The following is a 16,918-nucleotide window of genomic DNA, read 5'->3' on the forward strand; positions in this document are numbered from 1 at the left end:
TAGGGTTAGGGCATAACATAATCTCGGTGAGACCGATTACACAAACTTAGTGGGACCGATTTTGGTAATAATCTAACCAGAGAGTTGGTCAGGTAAACTCGGTGGGACCGGTTCGCTCATTTCGGTGGGACCGAAATGTTAGGAAAGGGAAACAGAGAGTTTACATTGCAATCTCAGTGGGACCGATCGCTCATCTCGGTGGTGCCGAAACGTTATGAAGGGAAACAGAGAGATTACAATCCCATCTCGGTGAGACCGAGATCCCTATCAGTGAGACCGATTTGCCTAGGGTGTGTGGCAGTGGCTATGACATCTGAACTCGACGGCGCCGGATAGATAGAATCGGTGGGGCCGAGTTTGACTTTAGGTTTAGATCATATGTGGATGTGGGAAAGTAGTTGAGGGTTTTGGAGCATATCACTAAGCACTATGAAGCAAGGACCTCATTAAGCAACACCTCATCCCTCCTTGGTAGTATTGGCTTTTCTATAGACTCAATGTGATCTTGGATCACTAAAATATAAAATGTAGAGTCTTGAGCTTTGAGCTTGAGCCAATCCTTTTATCCTTAGTATTTTGAGGGGTCCACTTTTCTCATCCATGCCATGCCAATCATTGAGCTTTTCCTGAAATATTTATCTTGGAATAATGTTAGCTCAATGAGCTATATGTTGTTAGGAATTACCAAAACCACCTAGGGATAGTTGCACTTTAATCGCCCACAAGTCTTTGTGTTCTACTCGTGCATATAACATCTACGCATAGACCTGGCTCGGATGCCACTATTGGGGAACGCAGTAATTTCAAAAAAAAAAATCCTACGGTCACACAAGATCTATCTAGGTGATGCATAGCAATGAGAGGGGAGAGTATGTCCATGTACCCTCATAGACCGAAAGCGGAAGCGTTAGTTAACGCGGTTGATGTAGTCGAACGTCTTTGTGATCCAACCGATCCAAGTATCGAACGTACGGCGCCTCCGCGTTGAGCACACGTTCAGCTCAATGACGTCCCTCGTACTCTTGATCCAGTTGAGGTTGAGGGAGAGTTTCGTCAGTACGACGGCGTGGCGACGGTGATGATGAAGTTACCGGCGCAGGGCTTCGTCTAAGCACTACGACGATATGACCGAGGTGTGTAACTATGGAGGAGGGCACCGCACACGCTAAAAGATCAACTTCTGTGTTCTAGGGTGCCCCCCTACCCCCGTATGTAAATGAGCAAGAGGGAGGTCGGACAGCCCTCCTAGGGCGCGCCCCACAAGGGGAGTCCTACTAGGACTAGTAGTCCTAGTAGGATTCCGCCAAGAGGGAGAGAGGGGGAAGGAAGGAGAGGGAGAGGGAGAAGGAAAGGGCCCCCCCTTCCCTAATCCAATTCGAACCCAAGGGGGAGGGGGCACGCGGCCTTCCCTGGCCGCCCCTCTCTCTCTCCACCAAGGCCCATGTGTCCCATTAGTTCCCCAGGGGGGTTCTGGTAACCCTCCGGCACCCCGGTTTTATCCGAAACTTCTCCGGAACACTTCCGGTGTTCGAACATAGCCGTCTAGTATATCAATCTTTATGTCTCGACCATTTCGAGACTCGTCGTCATGTCCATGATCTCATCCGGAACTCCGAACAAACCTCGGTCATCAAAACACATAACTCATAATACAAATCGTCATCGAACGTTAAGCGTGCGGACCCTACGGGTTCGAGAAATATGTAGACATGACCATGACACATCTCCGGTCAATAACCAATAGCGGAACCTGGATGCTTATATTGGCTCCTACACATTCTACGAAGATCTTTATCGGTCAAACCGCATAACAACATATGTTTTTCCCTTTGTCATCGGTATGTTACTTGCCCGAGATTCGATCGTCGGTATCATCATACCTAGTTCAATCTCGTTGCCGGCAAGTCTCTTTACTCGTTTCGTAATACTTCATCCCGCAACTAACTCATTAGTCACATTGCTTGCAAGGCTTATAGTGATGAGCATTACCGAGAGGGCCCAAAGATACCTCTCCGAAACACGGAGTGACAAATCCTAATCTCGATCTATGCCAACCCAACAAACACCTTCGAATACACCTGTAGAGCACCTTTATAATCACCCTTTTACATTGTGACATTTGGTAGCACATAAAGTGTTCCTCCGGTATTCGGGAGTTGCATAATCTCATAGTCTGAGGAACATGTATAAGTCATGAAGAAAGCAGTAGCAATGAAACTGTAACGATCATAATGCTAAGCTAACGGATGGGTCATGTCCATCACATCATTCTCCTAATGATGTGATCTCGTGCATCAAATGACAACACATGTTTATGGTTGGGAAACATAACCATCTTTGATTAACGAGCTAGTCTAGTAGAGGCATACTAGGGACAATATGTTTTGTTTATGTATTCACACATGTACTAAGTTTTCGGTTAATACAATTCGAAGGTCTAGACCACGCCGTGGAAATTTGATGCACGATGTTGCATGTCAAAAAGTGTTTGAACCGCGTTGTTCCGGCTTTTACGGCGTTTTGATGCATGGCGTTGGAGTTGCCCTTAGAAAGCACTTTGGCTCTAGGTACTGGCACTTGCCAAATGCAGCATCCTTTGGAGCAGGTCAGGTGAAATTAAGGTGAGAAGACGTGGTGGGTACATTCACCTTCCATGGATCGACCTGCATTCGGATTTATCATTTACTCACACTGCCTCATCACTACCCAACTCCCTCTTGCGTGAGTGGGCCAATCTGGTCACTTGCTTTCTCTGTCGCCCTCCTATATATTGTCTCCACACGGACATACACTCTCACCAAAGCAGCTCGCTTGGCTACCAAGTGTACTCTCGATCTCCTCTCATTGGGAGGGAGCATTTAGTCTAGCTCCTAGTCCTAGCTAGCTTGGCGGAGCAACAATGGCCAGCCTCTCCATGCTCCCGGCCATGGCGCTGCTGCTCCTGGCAATGGCGGTGCCCTCATCCGACGCGCAGCCTTCTCCCGGCTACTACCCGAGCTCGAGGTTCCGGCCAATGGCGTTCAACCGCGGGTACCGCAACAAGTGGGGCCCGCAGCACCAGACGCTCTCCGGCGACCATTCAGCCGTCACCATCTGGCTCGACAAGACCTGCGGTATGTGCATTTTTTTTTTCTTTGCGCATCTCTGGAAAGACTACCAATTGTTTTTTAATTCTAGTTTAGGTGCATGCATATGCATGTACTCCTATATACTTGGCTCTTGTTTTTTGTCAACAGTGTCACCGACGCACGTACTACGTGAATTCACTGTTCAGGCTTGTGTTGTAGCGAACGAGACATCACTAGCGCCATGTTGAATCGTCGGTGTCACTTGTATCGAATCTGAAACACAGACACAGTGCGTTTTTCTTTTTGGTACTGGGGGAGCCCCCGGCCTGTGCATCGCGCAGCGATAGACACAGTGCGGTTCGGGCCCACGTACGTGGCAGCAGTGATAGATTACTGTTGTTAACTCTCATGCTAATCTATATGAATTTTGATTTTGCTAACCACATGTCCCATGCGGTAACTAACATGCTAATCTGTGGAGGGATTAATTTGCTGCTTGATTATGTTGGTGCACATTCCCTCACCTCACATCTGATCTATGCAGGGAGCGGGTTCAAGTCGAAGCATGCGTACAGGAACGGCTACTTCGCCACCCGCATCAAGCTCCCCGCCGGCTACACCGCCGGCACCAACACCGCCTTCTATGTAAGCACTACTACAAATATTCTCTAAATAACGCAGCGTTAATTAGTACTAGTAGTAACAGGTTAATTGATACGCGCGCGCAGCTGTCCAACAACGAGGCGCACCCTGGGTTCCACGACGAGATCGACATGGAGTTCCTGGGCACCATCCCCGGCGAGCCCTACACGCTGCAGACCAACGTGTACGTCCGCGGCAGCGGCGACGGGCGGATCATCGGGCGGGAGATGCGGTTCCACCTCTGGTTCGACCCCACCGCCGGCTTCCACAACTACGCCATCCTCTGGAACCCGGACGCCATCACCTTCTTCGTGGACGACGTGCCCATCCGGCGGTACGAGCGCAAGACGGAGCTCACCTTCCCCGACCGCCCGATGTGGGCGTACGGCTCCATCTGGGACGCCTCCGACTGGGCCACCGACCACGGCAGGTACAGGGCCGACTACCGCTACCAGCCGTTCGTGGCGCGCTTCGACCGCTTCGTGGTCGCCGGGTGCGGGCCCAGCGCCCCGCCCTCTTGCCGCCCGGCCCGGGCGTCCCCCGTCGGCACGGGGCTCACGCGGCAGCAGTACGCGGCGATGCGGTGGGCGCAGCAGCGCCACATGGTGTACTACTACTGCCAGGACTTCCGGAGGGACCGCTCGCTCACGCCGGAATGCTGATGAGCCCGTGAACCAACGGTGGCGCGCGTGTCCTGATTAATTTCGTCGTGTGTTTGCTTGCTTACAGTGCTCCTACTACGAGCTCCTACCTACACTTTGCTTCTTCTTTTTGGTTTGGATCTCAAAGAGTAAAGGGTGTGGCTGCCCTACCGCTGCTGCCTGCCTGCCTGTGGCTGAGCATGAGCTAGGCCGGTGGTTGAGGCGTTGGTCGTTGGCATATTGCCCAAAAGGGTCTCGTGTCTTTCCATCTCTTTCGTTTTGGTTGGTGCCTACTTTTCGTTTCACATGTATGTATGCCCCGAAGGGGCAAAGGCGCATGATTGATGACATACTATCATGCATGCCCACTGTAATACAGACTACTCTAATATGTTCTCCATATTTGCGATTTATTTGTACAATTGCGTCAAAGACATGGTTTAATCGAGTCCAAAGCCGGTGGGTGTAAGCGTGGGCCGGTGTTAGAATAATCCGAGGCATATGACTATGGACGATCCTCGTCATGTACTAAATCAACGCAGTCGACGGCAAGCCCGTCGAGGCCATCAGACAGGCCTTTGACCACTTGCCACGATTGGTCCGGCCACCCCTACCACATGCGAGGGAAGGAAGGCTGCGAGCGGGGCGGGGGAGCAGGGAGATCGGCGCTGGTTGCCGCGGTGGGGGGAGGGAGGGAGGTGGTGCGGTGATGGGGAAGGAGAGAAGCTGCGATGGGTGGGCATGAGGAGGAGTGGGCGTTGACTGCCTTTTATTTGCGGTGGATCGGGGGTGCGCTGTGGGGTTTGTTAGCAGAACGGGTGTTATTATAATAGATATATATATATATTTCCTACTATCGGGTGTAGTTACACCCATTTTTATTTTATACGTTTTAGGTAGTATCTACCATACCGCAGTGTATGTATGCGTAATATATAAGAATATTTAGATAGTATATATACTATTTTTTAGGTAGTATGTAGTATATTTTTAGCATACTTCTTTTTACGTATAAATATGTACGTATTTTCACAAATATGATAAAAACATGGGCTCATATGCAATTTTTTCACATAACTCGCTTTAGAGTATCTTAGATATAATATATGAACATACTAAAAATGATAAAGTAGTATATATACTACCACCCGGTAGTAGGATGCATTTTCCCTATATATATATATATATATATATATATATATATATATATATATATATGGAAAATACATCCTACCATTAGGTGGTAGTTACCTTCATCTCTTTTGCCGTCTGATTGCTTGAGATGTGTGCGGCTCCTAACGGGTTGCGGGTAAAATAAAGAAGGATATATTTTCCACTCGGATCTGCACCTTCCTATTTTCTTGGGCTAGCCCCATATATCGCTTGACATAAAACCATGCAACGCTAATCCCTTTCTCTCTCTCAGAGCGCTCTTTCTCTCTCTCCATGTTTCTCGGTCAAAATCTTCACCTAAAGCTGGATCTGGAAAAATCATTAGAGACAGAAGGTATGCGACATGCATCTACACAAACATCATGTAAATCGATTGTTAATTGTTCCTAATTTCCATTCTTATACAGGGGTCGCGGGCAACGTTGATGGCTGATGGGATTAGGAACATGGATGTATGTTCCAACGTATTCATCCAAAGGACCCAATCTTTAATATTCCTCCTAGTCGATTTATAGTATAATCAGATTTTTTATGATCATGGATTAGGACCATGTTCCAAGGCGTTCATCTAGCCGATACATCAACCATGCATCTAGAAAAACACATCCGTCGTGTAAGATTGCAATGCGCAACGACCACCAATATAAGATTGTTATGGTGCGGCGACGGTGACAACGATTTACGGCTGCACACGCCGACGAGCGACTACTCTATGAGGTAGCAGAGACGACTACATACTACTGCACATCTCGGATGGCTCACCGGCGAGGCAAGCGGCGGCTGCACCGCAATACTGTTTATGGCCGACATGTGACTGCTCCAGCACGGCGGCGGCGACGACGGCGATATATGTATACTCACAGTATATACTTCATCGTGAGAGATGGCGATATATGAGAAGGAAGAACATGCGTACATGCATTGATGGAAACAACATGTGTATATGGTGTTTCAAACCAACCGCTCAGGAGTCCATGAAGCCATGAATGTATTTGTATTTAGCGTATCCATCAACGTGACATACTGATATTTATATATACTCCATATTTCCTTTTCTAAAAAATATACTCCATATTTTGTACTATGAGATATACGACATACTATCCTCTTTTTATGATACTTCATACTGTTATTTTATTTTTGCGGGGTACTCCATACTATATTTTTTTCTATGAAGTACAGACCACGTACTTCATACTCCATATTATTTTTTTAGGGTTACTCCATACTATATTCTTGACTCTTCGGCATACTCCATACTTTTTTGCACACTCATTTACTATGAAGTACATGCATCCTGATACTTCATACTCCATACTCCATACTCCAGAACTTCATACTCCATCTAAATAGCAAGTATATATTCTAGGATTAAATTTTTGAGTATACATTATGGACAATCAGAACACTGGGAAAATATTATGTCTATACTTTTAAGTTTTGGAGCACATATAGAACTATGATCTCTTTGGATTTAAGGAGCACGCATATAATAAGCATTTTTTACATCAATGTGTACGTACATTGTAAGGGCAGTACGTGTCCAGCTAGGTTGTTTTAAAATCAATGTCTCCTAGTGGATAGCTACTCGCACTTATCCATTCGGTGAGGTCTGCTGCATGCAGCCCTGAAATTAGCAGGTTGTTGCTAATAGTTGGCTGGTAAAACATTTTAACTAAATGATTAAATTAGGCTTGAACACTAACAGGTTTTTTGGCACCCACCAATCCAATTGGTGCTACGGCTTAAGGGACACGTGGAGGCCAAACAATTAGGTGCTAACTATCACTGCTTGTAGATAAAATTTGTCATATATATATATATATATATATATATATATATATATATATATATATGACAATTTTTTCGTACTACCGGGTGTAGTTACTCTCACTTTTGATTCATACGTTCTAGGTAGTATTTATCATATGGGAGAGTATGTATGCATAGTATGTAGTATGTAAGAATATTTAGGTAGTATATATACTATTTTTGAGGTAGTATATTGTATATTTTAAGCATACTCTTTTGTACGTACAAATACGTATGTATTGCACAAATATTATAAAAACATGGGCTCAAATGCAATTTTTTCACATAACTTGCTTTAGAGTATCTTAGATATAGTATGTGAACATACTAAAATAATAAAGTAGAGTATATACTACCACATGGTAGTATATGAGAAATGGGTGTAACTACACCCGGTAGTAGGATGCATTTTCCATATTTATATATATATATATATATATAACGGCCATATGGAACACCTAGGTGCATGGGCACCTTGCCTACAAAACGTCGGATTACACTAAGATGTGTGCATTTGTATTACTACTAGAACTAATGCTTTAAACGTTGACTCTGTCATTAGGAAAGAATTATTGCTTGATATGACACTTAATGCCCTCATTAAATAAGAAAGAGAAAATTAGCAATTAATGATCCATGCATGGTACGTGCACTTTATTGATGTATTATACTTTTTCTAATATATTATTTGTAGGTATATCTTCAAGGCATATATATGTATTAAAAAATTAGTTTGTGCATACAATATCTTAGGTATTTGTATATATCTAGTCATGTACTAATTCATATACCTAGTCATGTACTAATTCATATACCTATAAAAATTGTATACCTAGTCACATACTAACTTTTTCATATACCTAGTCAAGATCTTACGTATATGTAAATTATGTTATTTTTGGGTACATCCCCAATATCATTTACGGGTATATATCAAAAAAAATACGTGTGCTAAAAAATAGTGTATCATTTTTTGGGTTATGTACCATTCGAAGTATATCAGTTTCGTGTATATCTCCAAACCATGCATGTATTGAAAAAAAAATTGTGGGTATGATATCTTACGTCCATGTACGTACGCAAAAACCGCTTGTGGATATTGGTATGCAATCGGACATTACTTAGACTAAAAAGAATTGTGCGTGGGTATATGTACGTAGGAAAAAAAATCATGTGTGGGTATCAGCATGCATCGTATATTCCTAAAAGTAAAAAAATTAAGATCACATTTATATTATTTATTCACCTTATTTTGTATAGAAATATTAGTTGGTAAAAGTGTGACCCGGCCTTAACTTTTTTTAATACTGGATACCTTGGAAAGTAAAACTTCAAAAAAATGCATAATATACGTTGTAATTATACATACAAACATTTGCGATGATATTTCGTATAGTTTGGTCATATCGGATACCTTAAAAATCAAAGCGTATATACATGCCTTTTTTATTTGGAAAGGAATCATTGCAAGAAAATAAGTAGTATATATTTTTGGAAAGCAATCACTGCCTATTAAAATTTATAGCGCATGAAAACAATATTTGGAAAGTCAAATGTCGCGGATTGTACGTCATGCACCATGAATATCACTTGCTATAACGGGCATCAAGGTGCCCAGGCACCTAGGTGCCCCAAACATTTTACCTATCTTACATTTTTAAGAAGTTGCTCCCCACTACTACAAATTCTTTCAACATGCAAGGTGTCCACGTCAGCATCCAATCCCGTGTGGCCACGTCAGCACTAATCCTCCACCCGCATGGTTTTCCATCGCTAACTTAGCGGGCTGGGCTGTACGCAGCCACAAATGAAGCGTCACCTCATTGTTTCTTTTCGTTTCCAAAAGTAACAGCCGAATCACACCTACCGGCAACCGTAGAAGTCGGAAGACCATCCGTCCTCGCCACCCCATCCATCGCCGCGCCTCCTCATAGAATCTGCAGAGCCGCCGAGCCGGAGATACGACAGGCAGCAAGCGCACATCCAGGAGCGGCGCCACCAGCTGATCCAATTTAAGGGGTGCCCGGTGATCCTTCCCTTGTGTGGTTCGAGATGGGGCCGCCGCACATAGCCGGCGCTCATCCAGGAGCAGCGGCACCGGCTGCTCCAACTGATGGGGGCATCCGGTGACCCTTCTCCCGTGTGATTCGAGATGGGGTCGTCAGGTTCTCCTGTCGCACGGTCCAGATCTGACGGGGCCACATCAGCCTCCACGGCAAAGCCTCGGACTGGAGGCGTCCACCAGTTCATGATGAGGTAGGAGTTCGAGCTCCACAAGGCTGGTACAGGGCGAAAGCTTACTGTGCAGCAGTTCGAGCTATTCATCAGCCGCTCCCCCAGTCTCATTCTCTTCACGGGCATTGTTCTCTGTCGGTTAGGTCCTCCAGCTTCTAGGTACTCTTTCATTGGTTCCTCAGTTGCTGGCCGACCAACACCAAGGTGCTCAAGCTGCATTATTAATACCACTAATTCTGTAGTATGTTGCAAAGCTCCACGTGATTTATAAGTAAAGGTTCTTAATCAGTTGATTGATTTAGTGCCAAAACGTACTATTGTTTCAGTATTTTCTTGCCACCGATCTTAGTTGTTTATTTTCCACCGATTGTAGTTGTGTTTATGATTTTTTTGTTGTATACCTCACTTAGTCAACAATCGAACCGATGTTTATCAGATGTTTATAGAAGAGCACAAGTTTCAGTCTTCATCAGTTGATTGGTTCAGCATTTTAACGCATTATTGTTTCAGTTGTTTGTTTGACATTGATCTTTAACAACTATTCATACTTGTGATATTACCACCGAAGTTTGGTGGTATTAGCACAAAACAAGGATCCGTGAGATTTTTTTCTTTTCATTCTACTTGGAATCGCATATGAACCACACCATTGTACCAAAAGTTCTTATTTTATTTTCCATTGCAGGTCGCAGGGTTACTACAAGCAACAATAATTCCTTGTGATTTATCGAATGATGATAAAATTTGTAGAGCAACTGGGCTCATTGTTGTGATCTACCATCGTCAACGACATTGATATTTCACACCCATCTCAATCTGGTGCCGCCTGTGTTGGCCATGATACATCTGCAGCCCTTGAAGTCGTGTTTGCTCTCTGTGCTAGGCTGCAGTCTTTCTTGAGGCGTCCGTTTATACTGCCCCACCCATCCAGGTTTCAATTGAAGAGGAACAAGTGTATAGCCTACAGGTGGTTCTTCAATCCAATGATTTTCCTCATATGTTTCTAAGATAAATAGTCACTATTTTCTGTTATACCTATGGATTTTAATTTCTGTTATACAATATTTGTCTCCATGCAATCCAAATGCTATACATCATCAATAATCTATTGGTCAAGTGAATTCAGTTACCTGAGAAAAATTAAAAGCTGCAGTTTAGGCCCTACACTAGCAATTTGTAGTGTAGTAATATCTTTAAATCATCAGCCATATATGAAATATATCATATTATTTATTTAAATTGTTGTCTTCTTTGATACATGGATGTTACTTCAAAAATCAACAACAAATTCCCGCAGCAACGCGCGGGGCGTCATCTAGTATATATATATATATATATATATATATATATATATATATATATATATATATATATATATATATATATATATATATATTCGCAAAATCCAGCGAAAATGCAATTACTGTTGCTTTTCTAAAGATAGAGAGGTGTACGTGTTAAAGATTCCATGCTTTTAGAATGATGACAATCATGTTCTTGTTGTTATGGGTGGTGCTAAGTGGCCAATGATATCTTGGATTAATAATTGCCGCACCCTTATAAATATTGATTGTATTTCAGGTTTTAGTAGTGTGAAACCGCACAAGCTTAAGCTTTATTTACCTTAGGGTAGTCTATCAACTAAGGGTGTGTTTAGTTGGAGGTTTAGATTGGATAGCGCCGAATAGTCCCTCGTACATGTACAGTTGGAGTAATACAACAACATAATGGAATAACGTTGGTCCACTAGAGGGAACATTCCATTCATATTACGGACACCGTTGATAACACCAAATTTGTGGAATCACACGGTTCCTCACTTTTTACTTTCATTGCCCGGGCCTTGATTTCCTTGAAAAAAGACTACACGCTCATGCTCAAACCCCTGATATTGTTGTTGGCATATTAATCCCAACGAAAGAAGGACCCCTCCGTTGGATTAACCCCCTATGTAGGACCAAGAATACATGAAGAAGAAGGTGATTGGATCAATTTATGGAACTGACTCCATGTCGATCTTTCTTGGTTTTCCTCCATAAGTCTGACGAGATCCCCTTGACATTGTTCATCATCTATAACTAGAACATGAAAGAGCGCATTGTCGCGCCCGACTATCTTTATGAACGAATGATATAATTTTTTTAATCAAAACATGAAGGGTGGAAACTATCTGAGAAAAATGGATTCGATGTGAGGGAGAGTTGTTCGCAACTCTAGGGCCGTTTAAATTTTTAGGTACATATTCATATAAGCCACACAACTATATTCAGGGGAGAACTGACAAAGATGTTTAACAACATTATTTAGGATATCATACAAATATCTCTGGAAACCAGCGTTACGGATCACATGGTACAACATCCCAACTGAAACTTGTATTAACATGTGATGCGGTCATTGGACGACATTCCGACCAAGCTTTCAAAGGGTAACACTTCTTGTTACCTTAGAACTAATGTTTTTTGTTGCCTTGGAACCAATGTTGTAATAATTGTCCGTGACATGGATTTTGCAATCAAATGTGACAAAATTAGAAACAACCATTTCAAATCACAATTGGAGAACTTTAAAAAGGTATTGTCTAGGATGTGATTAATGAAAAAATTGAAGAACTTCAATAAAGTATGACTGAGGAAGTGATTAATGAAATATGACACAAATTAAACCGGATATTTCATGAATGAATGAAATGAAATTAATTTGAATTTCAAGAATACATTATCTCGTCAAGCAATATTTCCTCTAGGTCCCCCAATGTGATCAAAAGAAATACTCACAAGTGCATAGCTATACTTCAAAAAAAATCATGTCTGACTCGGTGACATTAGTGCTCTTTGTTTGTGCTTTGAGATGCAATAAGGAAAAAGCGTAGTTGAGTTTTGCATAGTTGACGGTGTCCTGGAGTAGGGGATACTAACCTAGTCGACCCATAAGTCTTCGGGTTGGGCGGGCCTATGGGCCCTCGTTCTCATTAAGGCAGACTCCGGAAGGTACACACATGTTCAAAGGTTGCGCCTGCCGAAGACTTGACATATAATCCAAGACATCTCATGCTGCCTCCATAGGCGTCCCTAGATACCGAATATGTAACCCTAGATTCCCTACCTAGCGTGTATATAAGCCAAGGGGTTTAGCTCGTAGAAAGAGGAGAATCACAATTACATTCACCTAGCCTTAGGGTTAAAATACAACTTATGATCTCAAGGTAGATCAAGCTTGTACTTGATACATCATCATCAATATAAAAAAGAGCAGGACATAGGGTTTTACGTCCATATAGAGGGCCTAAACCTGGGTAAACATCGTCTCCTTTGTTCCTGTTACCACCGATACGAGATCCATAGCTCGGGACCCCTACCCCGAGGTCTGCCGGTTTTGACACCAACGCTGGTGCTTTCATTGAGAATTCCGTTGTGACATCAACAGAAGGATCAATGGCTCATATGTAGATTAACTTCGGCACCAGTTGCAGGAGCGTCTATGTCCCCGGACAACTTTTCGTATTCGGTAGCATAATCTTTTGCACCGACTCGGCGGGCTATCTGGCTCCTGTCGAGAACTTTGCCCTAGGTAAGATCATGACCTTCAGAGTCTTGGAATACATCGCGGACTACCGCGGTAAGCTCATTCTTTCGGGATGAACGCTAGGCCAGATCGAGGGCCCACCGGACGCTGGGGGCCTATGGCACCCCACTCAGACAGACCAGAACACCTCATATTCCACCCTATAGATCAAGTCTTCTAGAATACGGTGCTACTTGGCATAGAACAAATCAGCTCTTTATTACAAATACTCGGGGTACAAGGGTTTGGCTATTACAAAGGATTACATCGGCACGACGACTCGATGTCTGCTAAGGTAGCTCTATGCTAGTGGCAGAACAACTTGAGGAAGCGGAATAACTTCTAGCAGCGGAACAACGATGATGGTGGTGAACTCCACTCTATAGGGACTCTGGCTAGAACACATCCTAGCATGCAAACTCAGGATCCTCGACAAGCAATCAATCACAGCGTCACCTGCAATCTAGCATGACACACCATGTGAGTACTTTGAATGTACTTGCAAGCTCACAGCAACCAAAGCAATCAAGAAAAACAATAACATGACACTTACAGGTTAATTATTGTTGATCATGATACAACTAGAACAATGTAAGACTAGCATGGCATGAGCATGTTACTCAGGATATGAACATGATGATGCTAGGACGAGTATGCAAGGGGGGTGTCGATGTTTAAGGTCTTACGGGCCAACTTACTCTGCTCGGAGGTTACCTCGTAACCACCATAGATATCAACTTACCATCAAGAACATCACACGATCACCTCAGGATCAACCAAGCTTGGTATTAACAATACCATAGCGATCATCACATGACCACAAGGAGCTCGATCTTTACCCGTGATCATCGCATGACCACATAAAGATCAACCAACTTCTTTCCACATCGAACCAGGGTTGTTTATTATTCAGGTTACTATTATCGTTAACCCATAGCGTGACCTACTATGAACTGGGCCCATAGCCGAGGGTGCGACTATCGATAGATTATACACTCTGCAGAGGTTTGTACATTGTACCCTCACCATGGAATTCATGGCCTCGAGCTCCCATTCGGTTGGACCAACGACATTCCGACAAAACCAATCTATTGCATGCCATTCTCTCGGCCACTTAGACAAACTCCCTTTGGGCTAAGTCATGGGTGGCCCCGATGCCAACTATTGACATCCGCCACTTCTTTGGCCGACCACCATCGTGGCCAAAATAAAACAAAAACATCCCAAACGGGGACAAAGGCGCCTAAAACTCGAGCACACAAGGCTTATTGCCGCCTACCTGATCAGGGTAGCACGCGCACATAACCTTCCCTAGTTGGAGGCACCGGCGAGAGGCATGATAATAGACCGGATTAGGGCCCCCCATAAGGCAAGTGTGGCTACACCGATCAGCTCAATTTGATGGCACTATGATTCGGCCAATAGATTTGTTCAAGTTTGATTAATATCCGGTTAAACTTGAATGGTGATGAGCTGAGCCATAATAACATGATGAAATAACAATACATATGAACATGATAGCAACATGAGCATGGATGGGAAGCATAACCATTTAACATATGGGTCATAGCATCAACAACAATCATTTATTTACTCGATGCAAATGAGCATGACATAGTGATGATCATGAATATCACAAGTATTTTCGTAGCAACCAATAACTACACATGTGAGCATATCATTATCAATAGCATCAGAAACAATTACTAGAATGAAACATGATAATAACACTAGCATGTAAAATGTTTAAAAGAATTTATCATGAAAATAATAGTACTAACAAATAATCATTTAACTCACAAGGTGCATATGAACATGGCATAATAAATTAGCATGGGCTCACAAGCATATAAAGCATTCCCAGAATTTTAACATGCACACATAATATTCAAGTAGAAATCTGCTAATTGTGAGTTGCATTGGGATTCCCTCGAAGAAGAGAGGACGATGCAGTACAATAGATATAAGTATTTCCCTCGGTTATGAAACCAAGGTTATCAATCCAGTATGAGAACAAGCAACAATATGTAAATAGCACCTGCACATAAACAACAAATACTTGCAACCCAATGCGTAGAGGGGTTGTCAATCCCTCAACGATTACAAGCAAGATTAAATTGTATAGTTTCTGATAGATGGATCTGACAAAAATACAAAATAAAAAAATTGCAAAAAAGTATTTTTAGTTTTAATATATGATAAAAGATATACCCGGGGGCCATAGTTTTCACTGGATGCTTCTCTCGAGAAAATAGCATACAGTGGGCAAACAAACTACTGTTGGACAACTGATAGAAAAACAAATAATTATGACAATATCCAAGGAAATGATCATACATAGGCATCATGTCCAAGATTACTAGACCGACTCCTGCCTGCATCTACTACTATTACTCCGCATATTGACCGCTATCCAGCATGCATATAGTGTATTAAGTTCATGGAAAAACGGACTAATGCTTTAAGCAAGATGACATGATGTAGACAAGAGAAACTCACGTATGAATAAACCCCATATTTTTACCATTAATAGAAATGATACATGCGTGTCATGTCCCTTTCCGACATTGGGATTGAGCACTGCAAGATTGAACCCATTACAAATCACCTCTTCCCATGGAAAGATAAATCAATCTAGTTGGCCAAACTAAACCAATAAATCAGAGAAGAAATACAAGCCTATATTAATCATGCATAAAAGAGTTAAGAGAAAACTCAAATAATATTCATGGATAGATCTGATCATAAACTCATAATTCATCAGATCCCAACAAACACACTGCAAAAAGTCATTACATCAAATAGATCTCGAAGAACAACAAGGAGAACATTGTATTGAGAATCAAAAAGAGAAGGAGCCATCTAGCTACTAACTATGGACCCGTAGGTCTGTGGCAACTACTCACGCATCATCGAAGGAGCAGCAAGGATGATGAAGAACCCCTCCGTGATTGTTCCCCCCTCCGACAGAGTGCCAGAAAAGGCCCCAGATGGGATCTCTCAAGAACAGAAGCTTGCGACCGCGGAAAAAGTATTTCATGGACTCCCTGTGTAACGCCCCAGATACAACTTTCCATATTTGTAACTCCGACTCTTGCCTTTTCCGGAGATGCTATATGATACTTCCTTCGTGGTTGGGTTTTTGTCGTTTGTTTTGCATTTTGTTCTTGTCTTGCATCTCATCTCATAGCATCATGCGCATTGCATCAGCATCGTTTTCATAAAACTTGCATCCGTTCGGGTTCCGCCGGTTCTCTCTGTTGTCCGTTCTGAGCCCGACCACACTCGCACGCGCCCGGGGCACCTCCGAAATATTATTTTATAAGTGGCATAAAAATGTTCTCGGAATGGGATGCAACTTGTCATGTGGTCTTATTATAGTGTAGACAGGCCGCCTGCCAAGTTTCGTCGCGTTTGGAGTTCTTTTGACTGCCCAACCGTCAAATATGTAACCGCGATATAGTCGGTTTATTCGTCGGACGTTTCGGTCTCCGAAACTGCCACCGGGTCGCTCTATTTCTCTCTCTTCTCAGCTCGAGGCATTCTACACAGCCTATCTGTAGCCACCTAGTTCCCCCTCTGTCCGGAGCCGCTCGATCGCGATCCGAGGGTCCCGAAACCCCTCCTAACCCCCAAACCCTAGCTTTTTGCTATATATGGACACCCCCCTCCAAATTTGGCAGCCTACCCCCCTTCCCTAACCCAGCCGCAGCCATCCCTCTCCTCCTCATTTTCAGTGCCTCCTCCCACCTCGAGGGCCGCGCCGCCGCCTCCCCCCCTCCA

At 43.3% G+C, this 16,918-nt stretch overlaps 1 protein-coding gene and 1 long non-coding RNA gene across 3 annotated transcripts; both read left to right on the forward strand.

Annotated features, from left to right (window-relative positions):
* The first annotated feature begins 2,784 nt into the window (after positions 1-2,784).
* On the forward strand, positions 2,785-4,764 carry LOC119341779 (xyloglucan endotransglucosylase/hydrolase protein 31-like). The gene is made up of 3 exons (XM_037613634.1): positions 2,785-3,113; positions 3,613-3,713; positions 3,797-4,764. Exons 1-3 carry the CDS (start codon positions 2,900-2,902, stop codon positions 4,370-4,372), a joined length of 891 nt encoding a protein of 296 aa, XP_037469531.1. The 5' UTR covers positions 2,785-2,899; the 3' UTR covers positions 4,373-4,764.
* A 4,388-nt stretch (positions 4,765-9,152) lies between these two features.
* Positions 9,153-10,394, forward strand: LOC119335322. 2 transcript variants are annotated; one of them, XR_005161819.1, is made up of 2 exons: positions 9,153-9,775; positions 10,257-10,394. It is a non-coding gene; the product is annotated as an uncharacterized LOC119335322 (long non-coding RNA). The 2 variants fall into 2 exon arrangements; XR_005161818.1 differs by having other exon boundaries at positions 9,153-9,592.
* The last annotated feature ends 6,524 nt before the right edge of the window (positions 10,395-16,918 follow it).

Source organism: Triticum dicoccoides, chromosome 7B, assembly GCF_002162155.2.
Source record: "Triticum dicoccoides isolate Atlit2015 ecotype Zavitan chromosome 7B, WEW_v2.0, whole genome shotgun sequence".
In the NCBI taxonomy this organism is placed as follows: domain Eukaryota; kingdom Viridiplantae; phylum Streptophyta; class Magnoliopsida; order Poales; family Poaceae; genus Triticum; species Triticum dicoccoides.

What these genes read in the sequence shown, in the direction of transcription:
- LOC119341779 (XM_037613634.1), top strand. Translation starts at nt 2,900, where the DNA reads ATGGCCAGCCTCTCCATGCTCCCGGCCATGGCGCTGCTGCTCCTGGCA. An exon ending in CTGGCTCGACAAGACCTGCG is followed by an intron (nt 3,114 to 3,612) that starts GTATGTGCATTT and finishes TGATCTATGCAG; the next exon opens with GGAGCGGGTTCAAGTCGAAG. An exon ending in GCACCAACACCGCCTTCTAT is followed by an intron (nt 3,714 to 3,796) that starts GTAAGCACTACT and finishes ACGCGCGCGCAG; the next exon opens with CTGTCCAACAACGAGGCGCA.